This window comes from Haplochromis burtoni, unplaced genomic scaffold (genome assembly GCF_018398535.1).
Source record: "Haplochromis burtoni strain Fernald_Lab_line unplaced genomic scaffold, NCSU_Asbu1 Contig_169, whole genome shotgun sequence".
NCBI classification, from domain to species: Eukaryota; Metazoa; Chordata; class Actinopteri; order Cichliformes; family Cichlidae; genus Haplochromis; species Haplochromis burtoni.
Genome location: NW_024582530.1, coordinates 890,203 through 908,729, shown reverse-complemented (window position 1 = coordinate 908,729; position 18,527 = coordinate 890,203). Strand labels below are relative to the sequence as shown.

At 39.7% G+C, this 18,527-nt stretch overlaps 1 protein-coding gene across 3 annotated transcripts in view; it reads right to left on the bottom strand.

The window, feature by feature from the left end:
- ripor1 (RHO family interacting cell polarization regulator 1) overlaps nt 1-18,527 on the bottom strand; it is a 61,611-nt gene that overhangs the window by 17,039 nt on the left and 26,045 nt on the right. For all 3 annotated transcript variants that reach the window (XM_042225354.1, XM_042225353.1, XM_042225352.1), the window contains exons 10-17: nt 14,495-14,620; nt 13,206-13,354; nt 12,913-13,030; nt 10,453-10,557; nt 9,931-10,076; nt 9,198-9,819; nt 8,666-8,799; nt 5,695-5,698 (exon numbers count right to left, since the gene is read on the bottom strand). In XM_042225354.1, coding sequence (XP_042081288.1) covers nt 5,695-5,698; nt 8,666-8,799; nt 9,198-9,819; nt 9,931-10,076; nt 10,453-10,557; nt 12,913-13,030; nt 13,206-13,354; nt 14,495-14,620 — 1,404 coding nt within the window. The remainder of the gene's footprint in view (nt 1-5,694; nt 5,699-8,665; nt 8,800-9,197; nt 9,820-9,930; nt 10,077-10,452; nt 10,558-12,912; nt 13,031-13,205; nt 13,355-14,494; nt 14,621-18,527) is intronic.

Sequence of the window (18,527 nt, the reverse complement as noted above, 5' to 3'; positions counted from 1 at the left end):
TATCCCCCTAAAATAGCTAAAACTAAAAACAAACTAAAAACTACTTCCAAAAACATTCAGCTTTGATATTAATGAGTTTTTTGGGTTCACTGAGAACATGGTTGTTGTTCAATAATAAAATTATTCCTCAAAAATACAACTTGCCTAATAATTCTGCACTCCCTGTACAATGGCCCAGAGGACACCAATACACTGGAGTTTGTAGATGTTAAATGAAGTAGGCATATTTACAGTGTCTGGTATTACTGTGATTCAGGTTTAATGACCTTCAGATCATACTTTCTTTGCTTACTGATTAAGACTATGTCTCACTGTGTCATTACACTGAAGTGTGCAAAGGCTTGGATGGCTGGTTTTCAGTTCATTTGTCAGCACTGACCTGCCATGTCGACTCCTCTTATCACCATCCTCTTCTTCCTCCTCCCAGTCTGATCCATTCAGGAAGTCAAAGCTGCCAAGAGCTGTTTCCACTGTGAGGCTGACTACACTGGGTGACCGGCTGTGCCTCCCACCCTGCACTCACAAACAAAGCCATAGTCAGGCTGTACGCAGTCACTTCAGTTTTTTGTTTTTTCAGGAGTTCTTTGAATCATAGTCACATAATGTTGGAACAGCATGCAATCATTCAGCTCAAATGTATGCTGTCTGTAAAGACAAGGGAGGCATACCAGATACTGTAACCACTGAAACTTATATAGTAATTGCACAACTAATATTTGCAGTAATAATATTTCGATATTAATGGCACGGGAAAGCTGTGCTAACATTTATAAATACATACAATCATTGCCACTTAATGTTCAAAAAGGGAAAATTAAACTTGGGGATTTGTAAAAAGTACTTTTAGCTTAAGGCAGTTTTTTGTACTTTACTAACCTGTTTTCTTGTTTCTCACTATGCTTTACTCTCACCTTCAGTGTAACCTGCAGCAGTTTCAGCTCTTGTTCCAGTAGCTGTAGCTCAGAAAACGGTCCTCTATAATCATCTATAGAGGAAAGTACAGCTACCAAGGCATCCTCTAGTCCACTGTCCACTGGACCATCGCCCTTAGCAGACAGGCAGTTGGAACTTGAAGCTGGGATATCCTCCTCCACTGGCACCTGCAGAGCGAGATATGTCATATCCCCACTTTCTACAACATTGAAGTCTGCTCCTGCTCTCAGAGGGGCCGATGTATCCACAGAGGTGGATGTATTGTGTTGCTTCCTGACTGGGTGGGGATCAGTGACATCAACAGCTGTGTCAGTGTCAGCAGAAGTGGGTGACTCAGGAGTTCTGCTGGCCACCTCCATTTCAATGTCATTGATTGAGATTCCAGAGACCAGAGACATCACGTCCCCCGATTCACTGACAGGCACCACAACCCCATCAGCACTGTTTTCACTAATGTGACTCAGAGAGCGTAAGTACAATGTAGAGTTACTGCTGGTAATTATCGGCACATCCACTGGTGCCATAGAGGAGCGTTTCCCCGCAGCTTCTTCCTCACCGTCAGGCTTTGTTATCACAGTGACTGTCCCCTTTTCCTCATGCCTGCAAAATAGTTCATATATCAGATGTTGATAGAGCTCACCATAGAATAAGAATGTTATTTCATCCTTGTTCTCATGAGCAAACAAAACATTAACATTTTTTTTAATCTACCTGTTGCTCTCCGCTGGTTGTTTTGGTAGGATGATACCTTCCTTTTGAGCTGAGGAAGGCCAGTTTCCGGAGCAAGAAGAAACATCAGGCTGAAGGAGGGAACTCCTTTGTCCAACTGGCTGGACGTCTGGTGTCACCACTACTGCCTGGAAAGAGAGACACGCTAAGTCACAGAGTTAAAGTAGTAAACGCAGTAAAGTAAGCAAACCAGACCAGGATAAAGAGTAGACCGAGTGAGGACTGAGGCTCGTTAAAGAAACCAATTGTGCATGGTACCGGCGGCTCCTCAAGCTACTGAATCATGCAATGTACTTAGTTTTTACAAGACTGTACACATGCACATGATCTGCTGTACATACTAAAACTTTGATATGTATTATGTTTAATCTTGTATTCATAATACTTTTGTTACTGTGTAATGTTCAAACAGCTGTAGCCCCTCTGAATCTGAGGAAGAGAGATACAGATTGAATCCTTAATATTATCATGTCATAGATGAGTTCCATATCTGTTGTGTGTTACCTTTGGATGTGCAGGCAGCTGTGGGCTGGTTGAATCATCAGAAGATTCTGAAGAATTAGACCATGCTGGTCCATTCTCCAACTCTCCCTGTAGGCGGATCACGTTCTAAAAGAGATCAGCACATTTTAAAAGGCTTGACTGCAAAAAAAGGGGGGAAAATGGAGACCTTTTACAACAAGCTGGCAGGAAACTGAGCAGTCACTGCACCTGGTTGTACATTATTTGAGCAAAGGCGACACACTTCCTTTACTCACATATTTAAAGTGAAAAGTAAGGTGAAGGCAAGACATGAGTCAGCATGTTATCCGTTTAACCAAAGGTTCAGAGGTGACTGTATGGGAACTTTTTTCTATTTGCTTGCCATTTTTAATATCAGTATAGTACAACATCCTTAGTCTAGCTCTGTAACACTGTAGCATTTATTTATAAAGAGAATAACTTTGAGTTACGCAACTATCGTGTAATATTCAAGAAAATACTGGCCAGTGCTACCCCTCAGCCTCCTCGTAGATCCACCCTTCGTTTCAATTTCAAAATCCTATGTCACCTTGTCGTCTAACTTCTGACCTTGAGGTCAAGGACAATGAGATTCGAACTCATCTGAGATGAGTCTGCTTTTAGTAGATATATCTATGGTATCGATTTGAAAATATAAGGAGACTTCATTCTCGAGTTATTGCAAGATTCTCAGAAAAGGTGACCTCTGATCTTTACCTGGCAGGGTGACAAATATACTGATGAGGTAAAAAGCTAAAGGCTTCAGTGCTTGTGTGAAATGGCTAGAAGGAGTTCTAAGTCTAAAAGTCATCATCATAAACTGGCACTGATGATGGCTAACAGTAGTCAGCTCTGTTGGAAGGTGGGGGTCTAAATATTATAATTAGAGAGCCATGGAGATGCATGAGGAAACCTTACACACATCTGTCATGGCTCCATGAAGCCATAAGCACACAAATGGAGACTATGATTCTAATGCTTACTCTACACCAAAGTATCAATATACCAGAAGGTCCTGTGTTTCTACTCCACGAGGTCTACTTCATCACGACTTACTGCAGTGGACTGCCTTGTTGGTGAGTTGTCACTACAGGAGCAGCTCTGGCTAAGAGTGCCTCTGAAGATGTCCAGCAGTGGCCAGTGCTGCCGCCGTGTCAGATTCCGAGGCAGAGACTGGACATCAAAGTGGCAGCAGGTGGAACAAAGGGCATTGGAGCAGTTAGATACTGAGGGCTGCTGGCTAAACTCTAATGTCCTTTAAAACTCTCAATGTTCTCATTTACAGATTCCTAATTTTATTTGGTGGATTAAATCTATAGAATAGATTTAATCGGTTATTTTTATTTTTTTTTAAAAAACATTGTGCTTTGTTTTTTTTATTAAAGCTGTGTTTGACTCCTCTCTCTCCTCCCCCTCTGGAAAAGGCTGTTTTTATCTGATTGGTGGATCCCAGGAATCCCAGGAATTTAAAACCTAGTGGGTGTTTAATCACGTGCATCATCACATGAGCCAAGGTGTGAAAAGAAAAGAAAAAAGGCGTGGATCATGACCACCAGAGGTTTTGGGTGAAACCACTGTGGGACCTTGTCCCATGCTATCATGTGACCTATTAAGGTCATCAGACGTAAGACACGAGTGGGGTTTGAAGGACTGGGAAGGGATCTCAAAACTATGTTGTAGGTGACTGACAGTTGGTGTTGGACGCCACCCCCTCATGGTTGTTCATAGTGGACACTGATAAAGATGCACACCCGAGTCTTATTGAGGTGGCTCTTCTATGCTGTGCCATGCTTCGAAAGGAGTGGCAATTTGGTTTCCTCAATGTAGAGGCCTGAGCACACTGATAAGTGTTCTTGCTTAGCATGTGTCTGGGAGTTTTTTCCTTATTCCTAAAGGTATTATCCTTTAGAATTTAGATGTTATGTTTATAGTTTTTGTCATTTTCCATTTCATCAATCCGTCTTTCTCCTGTTAGTGCTGCTTCCACATTTAGTTCTCTTTTCCTCCATTTTTCTGTCAGTGTTGTGTTCACATAGCTCATCACACACATCTGTGTTTACAGACTGAATATTTCCCATTTTTCCCTGTGAGTTTGTTTTTTCAAACAAAGTGTCAAGCCTTCATTTACTTCCTGTTTAAAAATAATTTTCCTATTGGCTCTTCCTTGTTGGTTTTCTCTGTGAATGAATTTCTGCCTTGTTTGACTTCCTGTGTTTTGTTTTCTAGCACTTTACAGAGAGTAAAGCTTCCCTTTCAGCTATTTTCTGTTGTGAGTGGGCCTATTCCTCCTGCTAAAACCAACAGTCTTTGTTAGTTTTCCAACTATCTGTATATGAATGCCAAGATAATACACATTAATATATGGGTAGTAAGTACGAGCAATCAGCAACTTTACACAAATTGTTCTAGGGTTAGACTGAAGCCTTTCAAAGAACTAATAGTCTAAAGCGAATGCTAAACTCACACGTAAAGGTGGTGTGTCAGGTGGAGTCTGGTCAAAAATGGCTGAGATTCGCTTATTGATGCTTGGTGGTTTGTTGACAGTGCTTGCAACCGATCCCTGGTCATCTTTATCAAACGGACTGAGAGAGGTGAAAAGGAATAAAGGATGGGAAAGAGAGAAAAGATAAATTCAATAAACATCAAATAATATTTACATTATGCTCTGTTAATGATCCCTTTAAATGAACAAACACTACAGCACTCATGAAGCTCAGTATGATTTCGTACCCTCACAAGATGACTGACAAAACTTACTTCCAGGTCACCTCAAGGCTTAGCTTAATAGTCCCAAGGTCATTAATATCCACAGCAACCATCTGGGGCAGCGCAGCAAACAGGTCCTTTGTTTCACAGGAAACACTTCCCACCACCACGTGATTGGCTAAGCTCTTTAGCTCTGTCACCTAGGAAACCAGAGAAATATCTGATCATTATACCATCTTTTTTTTTGCCTTCAACAAGTCCGTTTCAATCATCCAGGCTGAAAATAGTACACCCAAGTTTGTCAAGGTGCTGATGTCATTGGGAAAAGATATTATTATTAATAACACAATAGGATCACACAGTGTCTTTTATGGCTGAAGGGTAAAAAACTCACACATTCACCAATAATAATGGACAATATGAAGTTCCAGAGGATATTAAAGTATTATTCTTTGATAACTGAATTCAAAAAGGTAAACTTTCATACATTGTATATTCACTACATGCAAAGTGAAATATTTCAAGCTTTTTGTGTTTACATTTTGATAACTATGACTTAAAGCTCATGAAAATTAAAGATCCAGTTTCTGAAATTAGTACATTTCATTTTGAAATGATCAAATGATGATTAAATAAAAAGACTTTCTGTTGGTTAAAAAGGCCGCTGCAACGATGTATATTAATGGATGATGTATATTAATTAATGACTAGAAGGAAAAGGATGGTTTTGAAAAGGTGTAAAAGAAAGAGTATTGTCAAGGAAAATTGAAACATTTGGGACAGCTTTATAAAGAGTCAACTGAGGCTGGTGTCAGAGCATCAAGAGCCTCTACTCAATGTCTCTGGGAAAGTCAACTGCCCCCATGCCACAGAGCACAGATGCAGTAATGCTGACCCAATGAAGTATTGATTGTATGAATTAACATCTTTTCAGTACTTTCTGATTGGTCTTAGGAAATAATCTAAAAATTTTAGATGTTGCATTTTTGATATTCATTAACTACACTATGATTGGTCAAAATGTAAACAAAAAAAGCCTAAAATATGTTGCTTTACATGTAACAAATACAAGCAAGTAAACTTTATGTAATAATTGATTTTTTCAGTTTTGAAGAAAATGTTACACACACACACACACACACACACACACACCCCTCAGATTTTTTTTTTAGATGCATTATTTTTATGACTTTTTACATAAGATGAAGCAGTCAATGACCCAAACCAGAACTGAGTATCAATAAAATTACAAATTAAAAAAAACCCCAAAAAAAAAAAAACCACACTGAGTGACAGACCTTCACAGACAGGAACTCGTTGATGAGTGGCTGAAATACAATCTCTTCACTGTCCCACACTTGTTTAGCATTTATCTCTATTCGCCCCCGGAGCTTCCACCGCTGCCGACCATACTTCATAAAGATCTGAAACATACACATATGCAAAAACAAACAAACAAACACAAACGCAGGGTTATACAAATAGATGAATAATAAATTAATTTTAAAATCTGGAAAATCCGGTTGGCTACTTCAAAATTATTGATAGTTTGAGCAGTTTATATAATCATGTGATGATTTTCATAAAGCTCAGATTAATCTGACAGGGTTGAAAAGAATTGACAACTCACATCTTAACTACATAGCTATAAATGTCAATGGCTAGAGCATGAATGTGCAAGTGATGAGGCCACTTTTACAAAAACAAAAGTATCCCTCTAATTTCATAACTGATCATACACACAATCACACAGGACCTGCTGCCGTGTACACTTAGAGATAACTCCACAGGGAACAGCTGAAGCAGTGTTTTCACACAGGCACTGGACAAACCCTTCTCAAAACCGCGATAAGTCTAAATGGTTTACTATTTATATAGCAATTTGCTGTATAAATACTAATATTGCTTAGTGAATACTTAACACACCTTTACAATACAAGCCACAATGACCCATTCATACAGCAGATTTCATTCTGTCATTTGTGCACTCTATGCAGTCTATCATGCTGATGCACCAGAGGACATCGCCTGCCCAGCAGGGTGGCAACAATAAGTAGCAATTTTATTTTAAAAAGGACTAAAAAAACAACAACTTAGTAACGAGAAAAAAAATGACTACATAACATGTGCTACAGACAAGTGTTAGTAACTGGCAATGAGTCTTTCGCATCACCATGGAGGAACTTTGACCCACTCTTCTTTGCAGAACTGTTTTGACTCAGCCACATTGGAGGGCTTCTGAGCATGAATGACCTGTTTAAGGGTCATGTCAAAGCATCTCAATCGGTCCAGACTTTAAGGCCATTTGGTTCAGCGCATGAACTGATAAGCCAGACATTCTCCTTCAGGATTTGTTATTAGAGAGCAGAATTTATAGTTCATCAATTACAGCAAGTAATCCAGGTCCTGAAGCAGCAAAGCAGCCCCAGACCCACCAGCATGTTTAACTGTTGGTATAGTGTCATTTTCATGAAAAGATGTGTTAGTTTTATGTCAAATGTAACAGAGTCAAACCATTTTGTCTCATCAGTCCACAGAATATTTTCCCACAAGTCAATCATTAAGTTGTGTTTTGGCAAATGAGCAAAGGAGCCTTTGTGTTCTTTTTGGTTAGCAGTAGTTTTCTCCTTGATTTCTCCCATTTTCCCCCAGTTTCTTTCTTACTGTTGAATCATGAACTCTGACCTTAACAGAGACAAGTGAGACCTGCAGTTTTTCAGATGTTTCCCTTGGTTCTTTTGTGACCTCCCGGATGAGTCATTAATGTGGTCTCGGATGCTCCTGGAAAGTTTTCCATGTGTGGTTAATTGGTCTCACTATGGTTACTAAAGCCTTTGGAAATGGCTTTGCAACCATTTCCAGACTTATAGATGTCAGTGATTTTGTTTCTCTGGTGTTTCTTTAGAATATGGCATGAGTTGTTGCTTTTTGAGATCTTCAGACCTGCTTCACTTTGTCAAACAGGTTATATTTAAGTGATTTCTTGATTTATCGGGTCTGGCAGGAGTAAGGCCTGGGTGTGGGGCTAGTGAAATATAACTCCGCTTTGCAAATAATGTGGTTAATCACAGTTAATTCATGATTTAATGAGGGGGCTTTAACTTTTTCCACACAGGGCAGGTAGACTTTGATTATTTCCTTTATTAAATGAAATGAACATTTAAAAACTCCATTTTTTATTATTTCAGATTACCTTTGGCTAACATTACATTTTATTTTTCAATTGTGTTTCTATGGATGGATGTGAATGGATAAATGAGGCATGTTGTATGGAAAGCTCTGAGAGCTCAGAAAAGTGCTTTGGAAGAACCTTTCCATTTATAATTTGAAACAATTAGTGTGAAGAGTCACAAATATGAGAAGAAAAAAGAAGTTGCCTAATAATTATGCACAGTAATAGTCACCTGCACACACAGATATCCCCCTAAAATAGCTAAAACTAAAAACAAACTAAAAACTACTTCCAAAAACATTCAGCTTTGATATTAATGAGTTTTTTGGGTTCATTGAGAACATGGTTGTTGTTCAATAATAAAATTATTCCTCAAAAATACAACTTGCCTAATAATTCTGCACTCCCTGTACAATGGCCCAGAGGACACCAATACACTGGAGTTTGTAGATGTTAAATGAAGTAGGCATATTTACAGTGTCTGGTATTACTGTGATTCAGGTTTAATGACCTTCAGATCATACTTTCTTTGCTTACTGATTAAGACTATGTCTCACTGTGTCATTACACTGAAGTGTGCAAAGGCTTGGATGGCTGGTTTTCAGTTCATTTGTCAGCACTGACCTGCCATGTCGACTCCTCTTATCACCATCCTCTTCTTCCTCCTCCCAGTCTGATCCATTCAGGAAGTCAAAGCTGCCAAGAGCTGTTTCCACTGTGAGGCTGACTACACTGGGTGACCGGCTGTGCCTCCCACCCTGCACTCACAAACAAAGCCATAGTCAGGCTGTACGCAGTCACTTCAGTTTTTTGTTTTTTCAGGAGTTCTTTGAATCATAGTCACATAATGTTGGAACAGCATGCAATCATTCAGCTCAAATGTATGCTGTCTGTAAAGACAAGGGAGGCATACCAGATACTGTAACCACTGAAACTTATATAGTAATTGCACAACTAATATTTGCAGTAATAATATTTCGATATTAATGGCACGGGAAAGCTGTGCTAACATTTATAAATACATACAATCATTGCCACTTAATGTTCAAAAAGGGAAAATTAAACTTGGGGATTTGTAAAAAGTACTTTTAGCTTAAGGCAGTTTTTTGTACTTTACTAACCTGTTTTCTTGTTTCTCACTATGCTTTACTCTCACCTTCAGTGTAACCTGCAGCAGTTTCAGCTCTTGTTCCAGTAGTTGTAGCTCAGAAAACGGTCCTCTATAATCATCTATAGAGGAAAGTACAGCTACCAAGGCATCCTCTAGTCCACTGTCCACTGGACCATCGCCCTTAGCAGACAGGCAGTTGGAACTTGAAGCTGGGATATCCTCCTCCACTGGCACCTGCAGAGCGAGATATGTCATATCCCCACTTTCTACAACATTGGAGTCTGCTCCTGCTCTCAGAGGGGCCGATGTATCCACAGAGGTGGATGTATTGTGTTGCTTCCTGACTGGGTGGGGATCAGTGACATCAACAGCTGTGTCAGTGTCAGCAGAAGTGGGTGACTCAGGAGTTCTGCTGGCCACCTCCATTTCAATGTCATTGATTGAGATTCCAGAGACCAGAGACATCACGTCCCCCGATTCACTGACAGGCACCACAACCCCATCAGCACTGTTTTCACTAATGTGACTCAGAGAGCGTAAGTACAATGTAGAGTTACTGCTGGTAATTATCGGCACATCCACTGGTGCCATAGAGGAGCGTTTCCCCGCAGCTTCTTCCTCACCGTCAGGCTTTGTTATCACAGTGACTGTCCCCTTTTCCTCATGCCTGCAAAATAGTTCATATATCAGATGTTGATAGAGCTCACCATAGAATAAGAATGTTATTTCATCCTTGTTCTCATGAGCAAACAAAACATTAACATTTTTTTTAATCTACCTGTTGCTCTCCGCTGGTTGTTTTGGTAGGATGATACCTTCCTTTTGAGCTGAGGAAGGCCAGTTTCCGGAGCAAGAAGAAACATCAGGCTGAAGGAGGGAACTCCTTTGTCCAACTGGCTGGACGTCTGGTGTCACCACTACTGCCTGGAAAGAGAGACACGCTAAGTCACAGAGTTAAAGTAGTAAACGCAGTAAAGTAAGCAAACCAGACCAGGATAAAGAGTAGACCGAGTGAGGACTGAGGCTCGTTAAAGAAACCAATTGTGCATGGTACCGGCGGCTCCTCAAGCTACTGAATCATGCAATGTACTTAGTTTTTACAAGACTGTACACATGCACATGATCTGCTGTACATACTAAAACTTTGATATGTATTATGTTTAATCTTGTATTCATAATACTTTTGTTACTGTGTAATGTTCAAACAGCTGTAGCCCCTCTGAATCTGAGGAAGAGAGATACAGATTGAATCCTTAATATTATCATGTCATAGATGAGTTCCATATCTGTTGTGTGTTACCTTTGGATGTGCAGGCAGCTGTGGGCTGGTTGAATCATCAGAAGATTCTGAAGAATTAGACCATGCTGGTCCATTCTCCAACTCTCCCTGTAGGCGGATCACGTTCTAAAAGAGATCAGCACATTTTAAAAGGCTTGACTGCAAAAAAGGGGGGAAAATGGAGACCTTTTACAACAAGCTGGCAGGAAACTGAGCAGTCACTGCACCTGGTTGTACATTATTTGAGCAAAGGCGACACACTTCCTTTACTCACATATTTAAAGTGAAAAGTAAGGTGAAGGCAAGACATGAGTCAGCATGTTATCCGTTTAACCAAAGGTTCAGAGGTGACTGTATGGGAACTTTTTTCTATTTGCTTGCCATTTTTAATATCAGTATAGTACAACATCCTTAGTCTAGCTCTGTAACACTGTAGCATTTATTTATAAAGAGAATAACTTTGAGTTACGCAACTATCGTGTAATATTCAAGAAAATACTGGCCAGTGCTACCCCTCAGCCTCCTCGTAGATCCACCCTTCGTTTCAATTTCAAAATCCTATGTCACCTTGTCGTCTAACTTCTGACCTTGAGGTCAAGGACAATGAGATTCGAACTCATCTGAGATGAGTCTGCTTTTAGTAGATATATCTATGGTATCGATTTGAAAATATAAGCAGACTTCATTCTCGAGTTATTGCAAGATTCTCAGAAAAGGTGACCTCTGATCTTTACCTGGCAGGGTGACAAATATACTGATGAGGTAAAAAGCTAAAGGCTTCAGTGCTTGTGTGAAATGGCTAGAAGGAGTTCTAAGTCTAAAAGTCATCATCATAAACTGGCACTGATGATGGCTAACAGTAGTCAGCTCTGTTGGAAGGTGGGGGTCTAAATATTATAATTAGAGAGCCATGGAGATGCATGAGGAAACCTTACACACATCTGTCATGGCTCCATGAAGCCATAAGCACACAAATGGAGACTATGATTCTAATGCTTACTCTACACCAAAGTATCAATATACCAGAAGGTCCTGTGTTTCTACTCCACGAGGTCTACTTCATCACGACTTACTGCAGTGGACTGCCTTGTTGGTGAGTTGTCACTACAGGAGCAGCTCTGGCTAAGAGTGCCTCTGAAGATGTCCAGCAGTGGCCAGTGCTGCCGCCGTGTCAGATTCCGAGGCAGAGACTGGACATCAAAGTGGCAGCAGGTGGAACAAAGGGCATTGGAGCAGTTAGATACTGAGGGCTGCTGGCTAAACTCTAATGTCCTTTAAAACTCTCAATGTTCTCATTTACAGATTCCTAATTTTATTTGGTGGATTAAATCTATAGAATAGATTTAATCGGTTATTTTTATTTTTTTTAAAAAAACATTGTGCTTTGTTTTTTTTATTAAAGCTGTGTTTGACTCCTCTCTCTCCTCCCCCTCTGGAAAAGGCTGTTTTTATCTGATTGGTGGATCCCAGGAATCCCAGGAATTTAAAACCTAGTGGGTGTTTAATCACGTGCATCATCACATGAGCCAAGGTGTGAAAAGAAAAGAAAAAAGGCGTGGATCATGACCACCAGAGGTTTTGGGTGAAACCACTGTGGGACCTTGTCCCATGCTATCATGTGACCTATTAAGGTCATCAGACGTAAGACACGAGTGGGGTTTGAAGGACTGGGAAGGGATCTCAAAACTATGTTGTAGGTGACTGACAGTTGGTGTTGGACGCCACCCCCTCATGGTTGTTCATAGTGGACACTGATAAAGATGCACACCCGAGTCTTATTGAGGTGGCTCTTCTATGCTGTGCCATGCTTCGAAAGGAGTGGCAATTTAGTTTCCTCAATTTAGAGGCCTGAGCACACTGATAAGTGTTCTTGCTTAGCATGTGTCTGGGAGTTTTTTCCTTATTCCTAAAGGTATTATCCTTTAGAATTTAGATGTTATGTTTATAGTTTTTGTCATTTTCCATTTCATCAATCCGTCTTTCTCCTGTTAGTGCTGCTTCCACATTTAGTTCTCTTTTCCTCCATTTTTCTGTCAGTGTTGTGTTCACATAGCTCATCACACACATCTGTGTTTACAGACTGAATATTTCCCATTTTTCCCTGTGAGTTTGTTTTTTCAAACAAAGTGTCAAGCCTTCATTTACTTCCTGTTTAAAAATAATTTTCCTATTGGCTCTTCCTTGTTGGTTTTCTCTGTGAATGAATTTCTGCCTTGTTTGACTTCCTGTGTTTTGTTTTCTAGCACTTTACAGAGAGTAAAGCTTCCCTTTCAGCTATTTTCTGTTGTGAGTGGGCCTATTCCTCCTGCTAAAACCAACAGTCTTTGTTAGTTTTCCAACTATCTGTATATGAATGCCAAGATAATACACATTAATATATGGGTAGTAAGTACGAGCAATCAGCAACTTTACACAAATTGTTCTAGGGTTAGACTGAAGCCTTTCAAAGAACTAATAGTCTAAAGCGAATGCTAAACTCACACGTAAAGGTGGTGTGTCAGGTGGAGTCTGGTCAAAAATGGCTGAGATTCGCTTATTGATGCTTGGTGGTTTGTTGACAGTGCTTGCAACCGATCCCTGGTCATCTTTATCAAACGGACTGAGAGAGGTGAAAAGGAATAAAGGATGGGAAAGAGAGAAAAGATAAATTCAATAAACATCAAATAATATTTACATTATGCTCTGTTAATGATCCCTTTAAATGAACAAACACTACAGCACTCATGAAGCTCAGTATGATTTCGTACCCTCACAAGATGACTGACAAAACTTACTTCCAGGTCACCTCAAGGCTTAGCTTAATAGTCCCAAGGTCATTAATATCCACAGCAACCATCTGGGGCAGCGCAGCAAACAGGTCCTTTGTTTCACAGGAAACACTTCCCACCACCACGTGATTGGCTAAGCTCTTTAGCTCTGTCACCTAGGAAACCAGAGAAATATCTGATCATTATACCATCTTTTTTTTTGCCTTCAACAAGTCCGTTTCAATCATCCAGGCTGAAAATAGTACACCCAAGTTTGTCAAGGTGCTGATGTCATTGGGAAAAGATATTATTATTAATAACACAATAGGATCACACAGTGTCTTTTATGGCTGAAGGGTAAAAAACTCACACATTCACCAATAATAATGGACAATATGAAGTTCCAGAGGATATTAAAGTATTATTCTTTGATAACTGAATTCAAAAAGGTAAACTTTCATACATTGTATATTCACTACATGCAAAGTGAAATATTTCAAGCTTTTTGTGTTTACATTTTGATAACTATGACTTAAAGCTCATGAAAATTAAAGATCCAGTTTCTGAAATTAGTACATTTCATTTTGAAATGATCAAATGATGATTAAATAAAAAGACTTTCTGTTGGTTAAAAAGGCCGCTGCAACGATGTATATTAATGGATGATGTATATTAATTAATGACTAGAAGGAAAAGGATGGTTTTGAAAAGGTGTAAAAGAAAGAGTATTGTCAAGGAAAATTGAAACATTTGGGACAGCTTTATAAAGAGTCAACTGAGGCTGGTGTCAGAGCATCAAGAGCCTCTACTCAATGTCTCTGGGAAAGTCAACTGCCCCCATGCCACAGAGCACAGATGCAGTAATGCTGACCCAATGAAGTATTGATTGTATGAATTAACATCTTTTCAGTACTTTCTGATTGGTCTTAGGAAATAATCTAAAAATTTTAGATGTTGCATTTTTGATATTCATTAACTACACTATGATTGGTCAAAATGTAAACAAAAAAAAGCCTAAAATATGTTGCTTTACATGTAACAAATACAAGCAAGTAAACTTTATGTAATAATTGATTTTTTCAGTTTTGAAGAAAATGTTACACACACACACAAACACACACACACACACACACACACACAACACACACACACACACACACACACACACACCTCAGATTTTTGTTTTTCAGATGCATTATTTTTATGACTTTTTACATAAGATGAAGCAGTCAATGACCCAAACCAGAACTGAGTATCAATAAAATTACAAATTAAAAAAAACCCCAAAAAAAAAAAAACCACACTGAGTGACAGACCTTCACAGACAGGAACTCGTTGATGAGTGGCTGAAATACAATCTCTTCACTGTCCCACACTTGTTTAGCATTTATCTCTATTCGCCCCCGGAGCTTCCACCGCTGCCGACCATACTTCATAAAGATCTGAAACATACACATATGCAAAAACAAACAAACAAACACAAACGCAGGGTTATACAAATAGATGAATAATAAATTAATTTTAAAATCTGGAAAATCCGGTTGGCTACTTCAAAATTATTGATAGTTTGAGCAGTTTATATAATCATGTGATGATTTTCATAAAGCTCAGATTAATCTGACAGGGTTGAAAAGAATTGACAACTCACATCTTAACTACATAGCTATAAATGTCAATGGCTAGAGCATGAATGTGCAAGTGATGAGGCCACTTTTACAAAAACAAAAGTATCCCTCTAATTTCATAACTGATCATACACACAATCACACAGGACCTGCTGCCGTGTACACTTAGAGATAACTCCACAGGGAACAGCTGAAGCAGTGTTTTCACACAGGCACTGGACAAACCCTTCTCAAAACCGCGATAAGTCTAAATGGTTTACTATTTATATAGCAATTTGCTGTATAAATACTAATATTGCTTAGTGAATACTTAACACACCTTTACAATACAAGCCACAATGACCCATTCATACAGCAGATTTCATTCTGTCATTTGTGCACTCTATGCAGTCTATCATGCTGATGCACCAGAGGACATCGCCTGCCCAGCAGGGTGGCAACAATAAGTAGCAATTTTATTTTAAAAAGGACTAAAAAAAAAAAAATGACTACATAACATGTGCTACAGACAAGTGTTAGTAATGGCAATGAGTCTTTCGATCACCATGCATGTGAACTATGTGGATCGGCGACGCGAGCCTCGTTCGGTTGTAAGCAGTGAGAGGCTTTGGACCATGACCTTAAAACCAGGTCATTCAATGCTCAGCACTGTTTTGACTCATGCCACATTATAATGAGCCATCGGCTCTATACTGAGCTATGGAGTCTGGAGCCTGTTAGTACCGAGAGCAATGATCAACAGGAGTATTTCATCAAGAGAGAGGGATCAAAGTACTCATGGTGTGCCGAAGGATCGAACACAGAAACACCCATTGGTCATTGTAGATATTTATAGGTTAAAGGTCAATTAATTTATATTTTCATCGATTCCACTAAGTATCTCAATCGGTTGTTCCAGATCTTATAGGCCATTTTTTGAGTTCTGCATGTCTGCTATGTAATCATGATATAAGACCTAGCTATTGTCTCCTTTCAGCGTATATTGTTATGTGTAGTAGGCAGCAGACTTCCTGTTTAGAGAGCAGAATTTATAGTTCATCAATTACAGCAAGTAATCCAGGTCCTGAAGCAGCAAAGCAGCCCCAGACCCACCAGCATGTTTAACTGTTGGTATAGTGTCATTTTCATGAAAAGATGTGTTAGTTTTATGTCAAATGTAACAGAGTCAAACCATTTTGTCTCATCAGTCCACAGAATATTTTCCCACAAGTCAATCATTAAGTTGTGTTTTGGCAAATGAGCAAAGGAGCCTTTGTGTTCTTTTTGGTTAGCAGTAGTTTTCTCCTTGATTTCTCCCATTTTCCCCCAGTTTCTTTCTTACTGTTGAATCATGAACTCTGACCTTAACAGAGACAAGTGAGACCTGCAGTTTTTCAGATGTTTCCCTTGGTTCTTTTGTGACCTCCCGGATGAGTCATTAATGTGGTCTCGGATGCTCCTGGAAAGTTTTCCATGTGTGGTTAATTGGTCTCACTATGGTTACTAAAGCCTTTGGAAATGGCTTTGCAACCATTTCCAGACTTATAGATGTCAGTGATTTTGTTTCTCTGGTGTTTCTTTAGAATATGGCATGAGTTGTTGCTTTTTGAGATCTTCAGACCTGCTTCACTTTGTCAAACAGGTTATATTTAAGTGATTTCTTGATTTATCGGGTCTGGCAGGAGTAAGGCCTGGGTGTGGGGCTAGTGAAATATAACTCCGCTTTGCAAATAATGTGGTTAATCACAGTTAATTCATGATTTAATGAGGGGGCTTTAACTTTTTCCACACAGGGCAGGTAGACTTTGATTATTTCCTTTATTAAATGAAATGAACATTTAAAAACTCCATTTTTATTATTTCAGATTACCTTTGTCTTATATTACATTTTAATTTTCAATTGTGTTTCTATGGATGGATGTGAATGGATAAATGAGGCATGTTGTATGGAAAGCTCTGAGAGCTCAGAAAAGTGCTTTGGAAGAACCTTTCCATTTATAATTTGAAACAATTAGTGTGAAGAGTCACAAATATGAGAAGAAAAAGAAAAAGGGGGGGGGGGGGGGGAAATACTTTTCCAAGCACTGTATGCTGGTTGGGCTCTAATCATTACATCATGATGAAGGACAAGGACGGCACAAGCAGAAGAAAAACCACAGGTGGAAGATAGCGACTAGTGTAGCTGCTACAACAGCATTGCCCCTTAATAGGAAAGTTGATACTCTGAGGTGGATGACCAGTTGTCCATTTTCTTCTGCTTATCCCGGGCCTGTCAGGGGGCAGCAGCCTAAGCAGAGAAACCACAGCCACCTCCGTCAGCTGAAAGAAATCTCTCCAGGGTCACCTGGGTCTTCCCCGGGGCCTCTTCCCAGTGGGACATGCCTGGAACACCTCACCCAGATGGCCGAACCACCTTAACTGGCTCCTTTTGATGTGGAGGAGTAGCAGCTCTACTCTGAGCCCTCCTGGATGGCCGAACTCCCATCTCTAAAGCAGAGGCCAGCCACCCTTCGGAGAAAGCCAATTTCTGCCGCCTGAAGAAGCCGATCCTGTTCTTTCAGTCGCTGCCCAAAGTTCGTCACGATGGATGAGGAGGGTAAAAACGTAGATTGACCGGTGAGGGTATCACTTTTGCACTCAGCTCTCTCTTCACCACAACAGACTGGTACAGCGATCGCATGACTGCATCCACAGAACCAATCCGTCTGTTGATCTCAACCCTGCCCTCACTCTGAACAAAACCCGAGATACTTCCCTAAGTGAAGCAGTAACTCGACCCTGACCAGGAGTGGGCACTTCACCCTTTTCCGGCTGAGGACCATGGGCTCAGATTTGGAGGTGCTGGTTCTCATTTCCACTGCTTCACACTCGGCTGTGAATCGCTCCAGTGTGATGATGAAGCCAACAGAACCACATCATCTGCGAAAAGCAGAGATGAGATTCTAAGGCTACGTTCACATTGCAGGCGAAAGCGCACCAAATCCGACTTTTCTGACCCTATGCGACCCATATCCAATCATACTATGACAGTTTGAACAGCACAAATGTGATATTTTCAATCTGAACTAGGTCACTGACGTATGTGGTACTGAATCGGATACATATCTGATGTTTCAGAAAGCGACTACTGTTTGAACGGTCATGTCGCATTAAATCCGTCTTTTACGTCACTGACACAAGACAGACGCCAATTATCAGCACCGGAGAAGCGCCCGAGAAGACATCGTGAACGCTTCCTGGCCATCCAGTGAAACTGTTGGGAAGACAACGTTGGAGAAACGTGAACATTTTATTTGTACTGTATAATCTGCAGATTCTGACAGAAATCTGCAACTATCCTTTGAAGCACCGCTCCTCTCTAAAACAGCAATAAGGATAATTATTAGGCCATATGTAAATAACAAAATAACTTTATAACAAAATTGGGAAACGTAAAGTCGAAACAAGTCTTTATATTAAGGGCCATCAGTCAAACAATACTGTTTGGTCTGGGTCTAAACAGAGTGCGTTGTGTGTGACGTCTTCTTTTGCGCATGCGGGCCGCTTTGAGGTTCACACTAGAGCGCGTTTGCTGTCACATTTTATTTGTAGTGTGAACAAGCAGACAAAATAAATAAAATAAATAAATAAATAAATAAAATAAAAATAAATAAATAATAATAATAATAATAATAATAATAATAATAATAATAATAATAATAATAATAATAATAATAATAATCGGATTTGATAAAAAAAAAAAAAA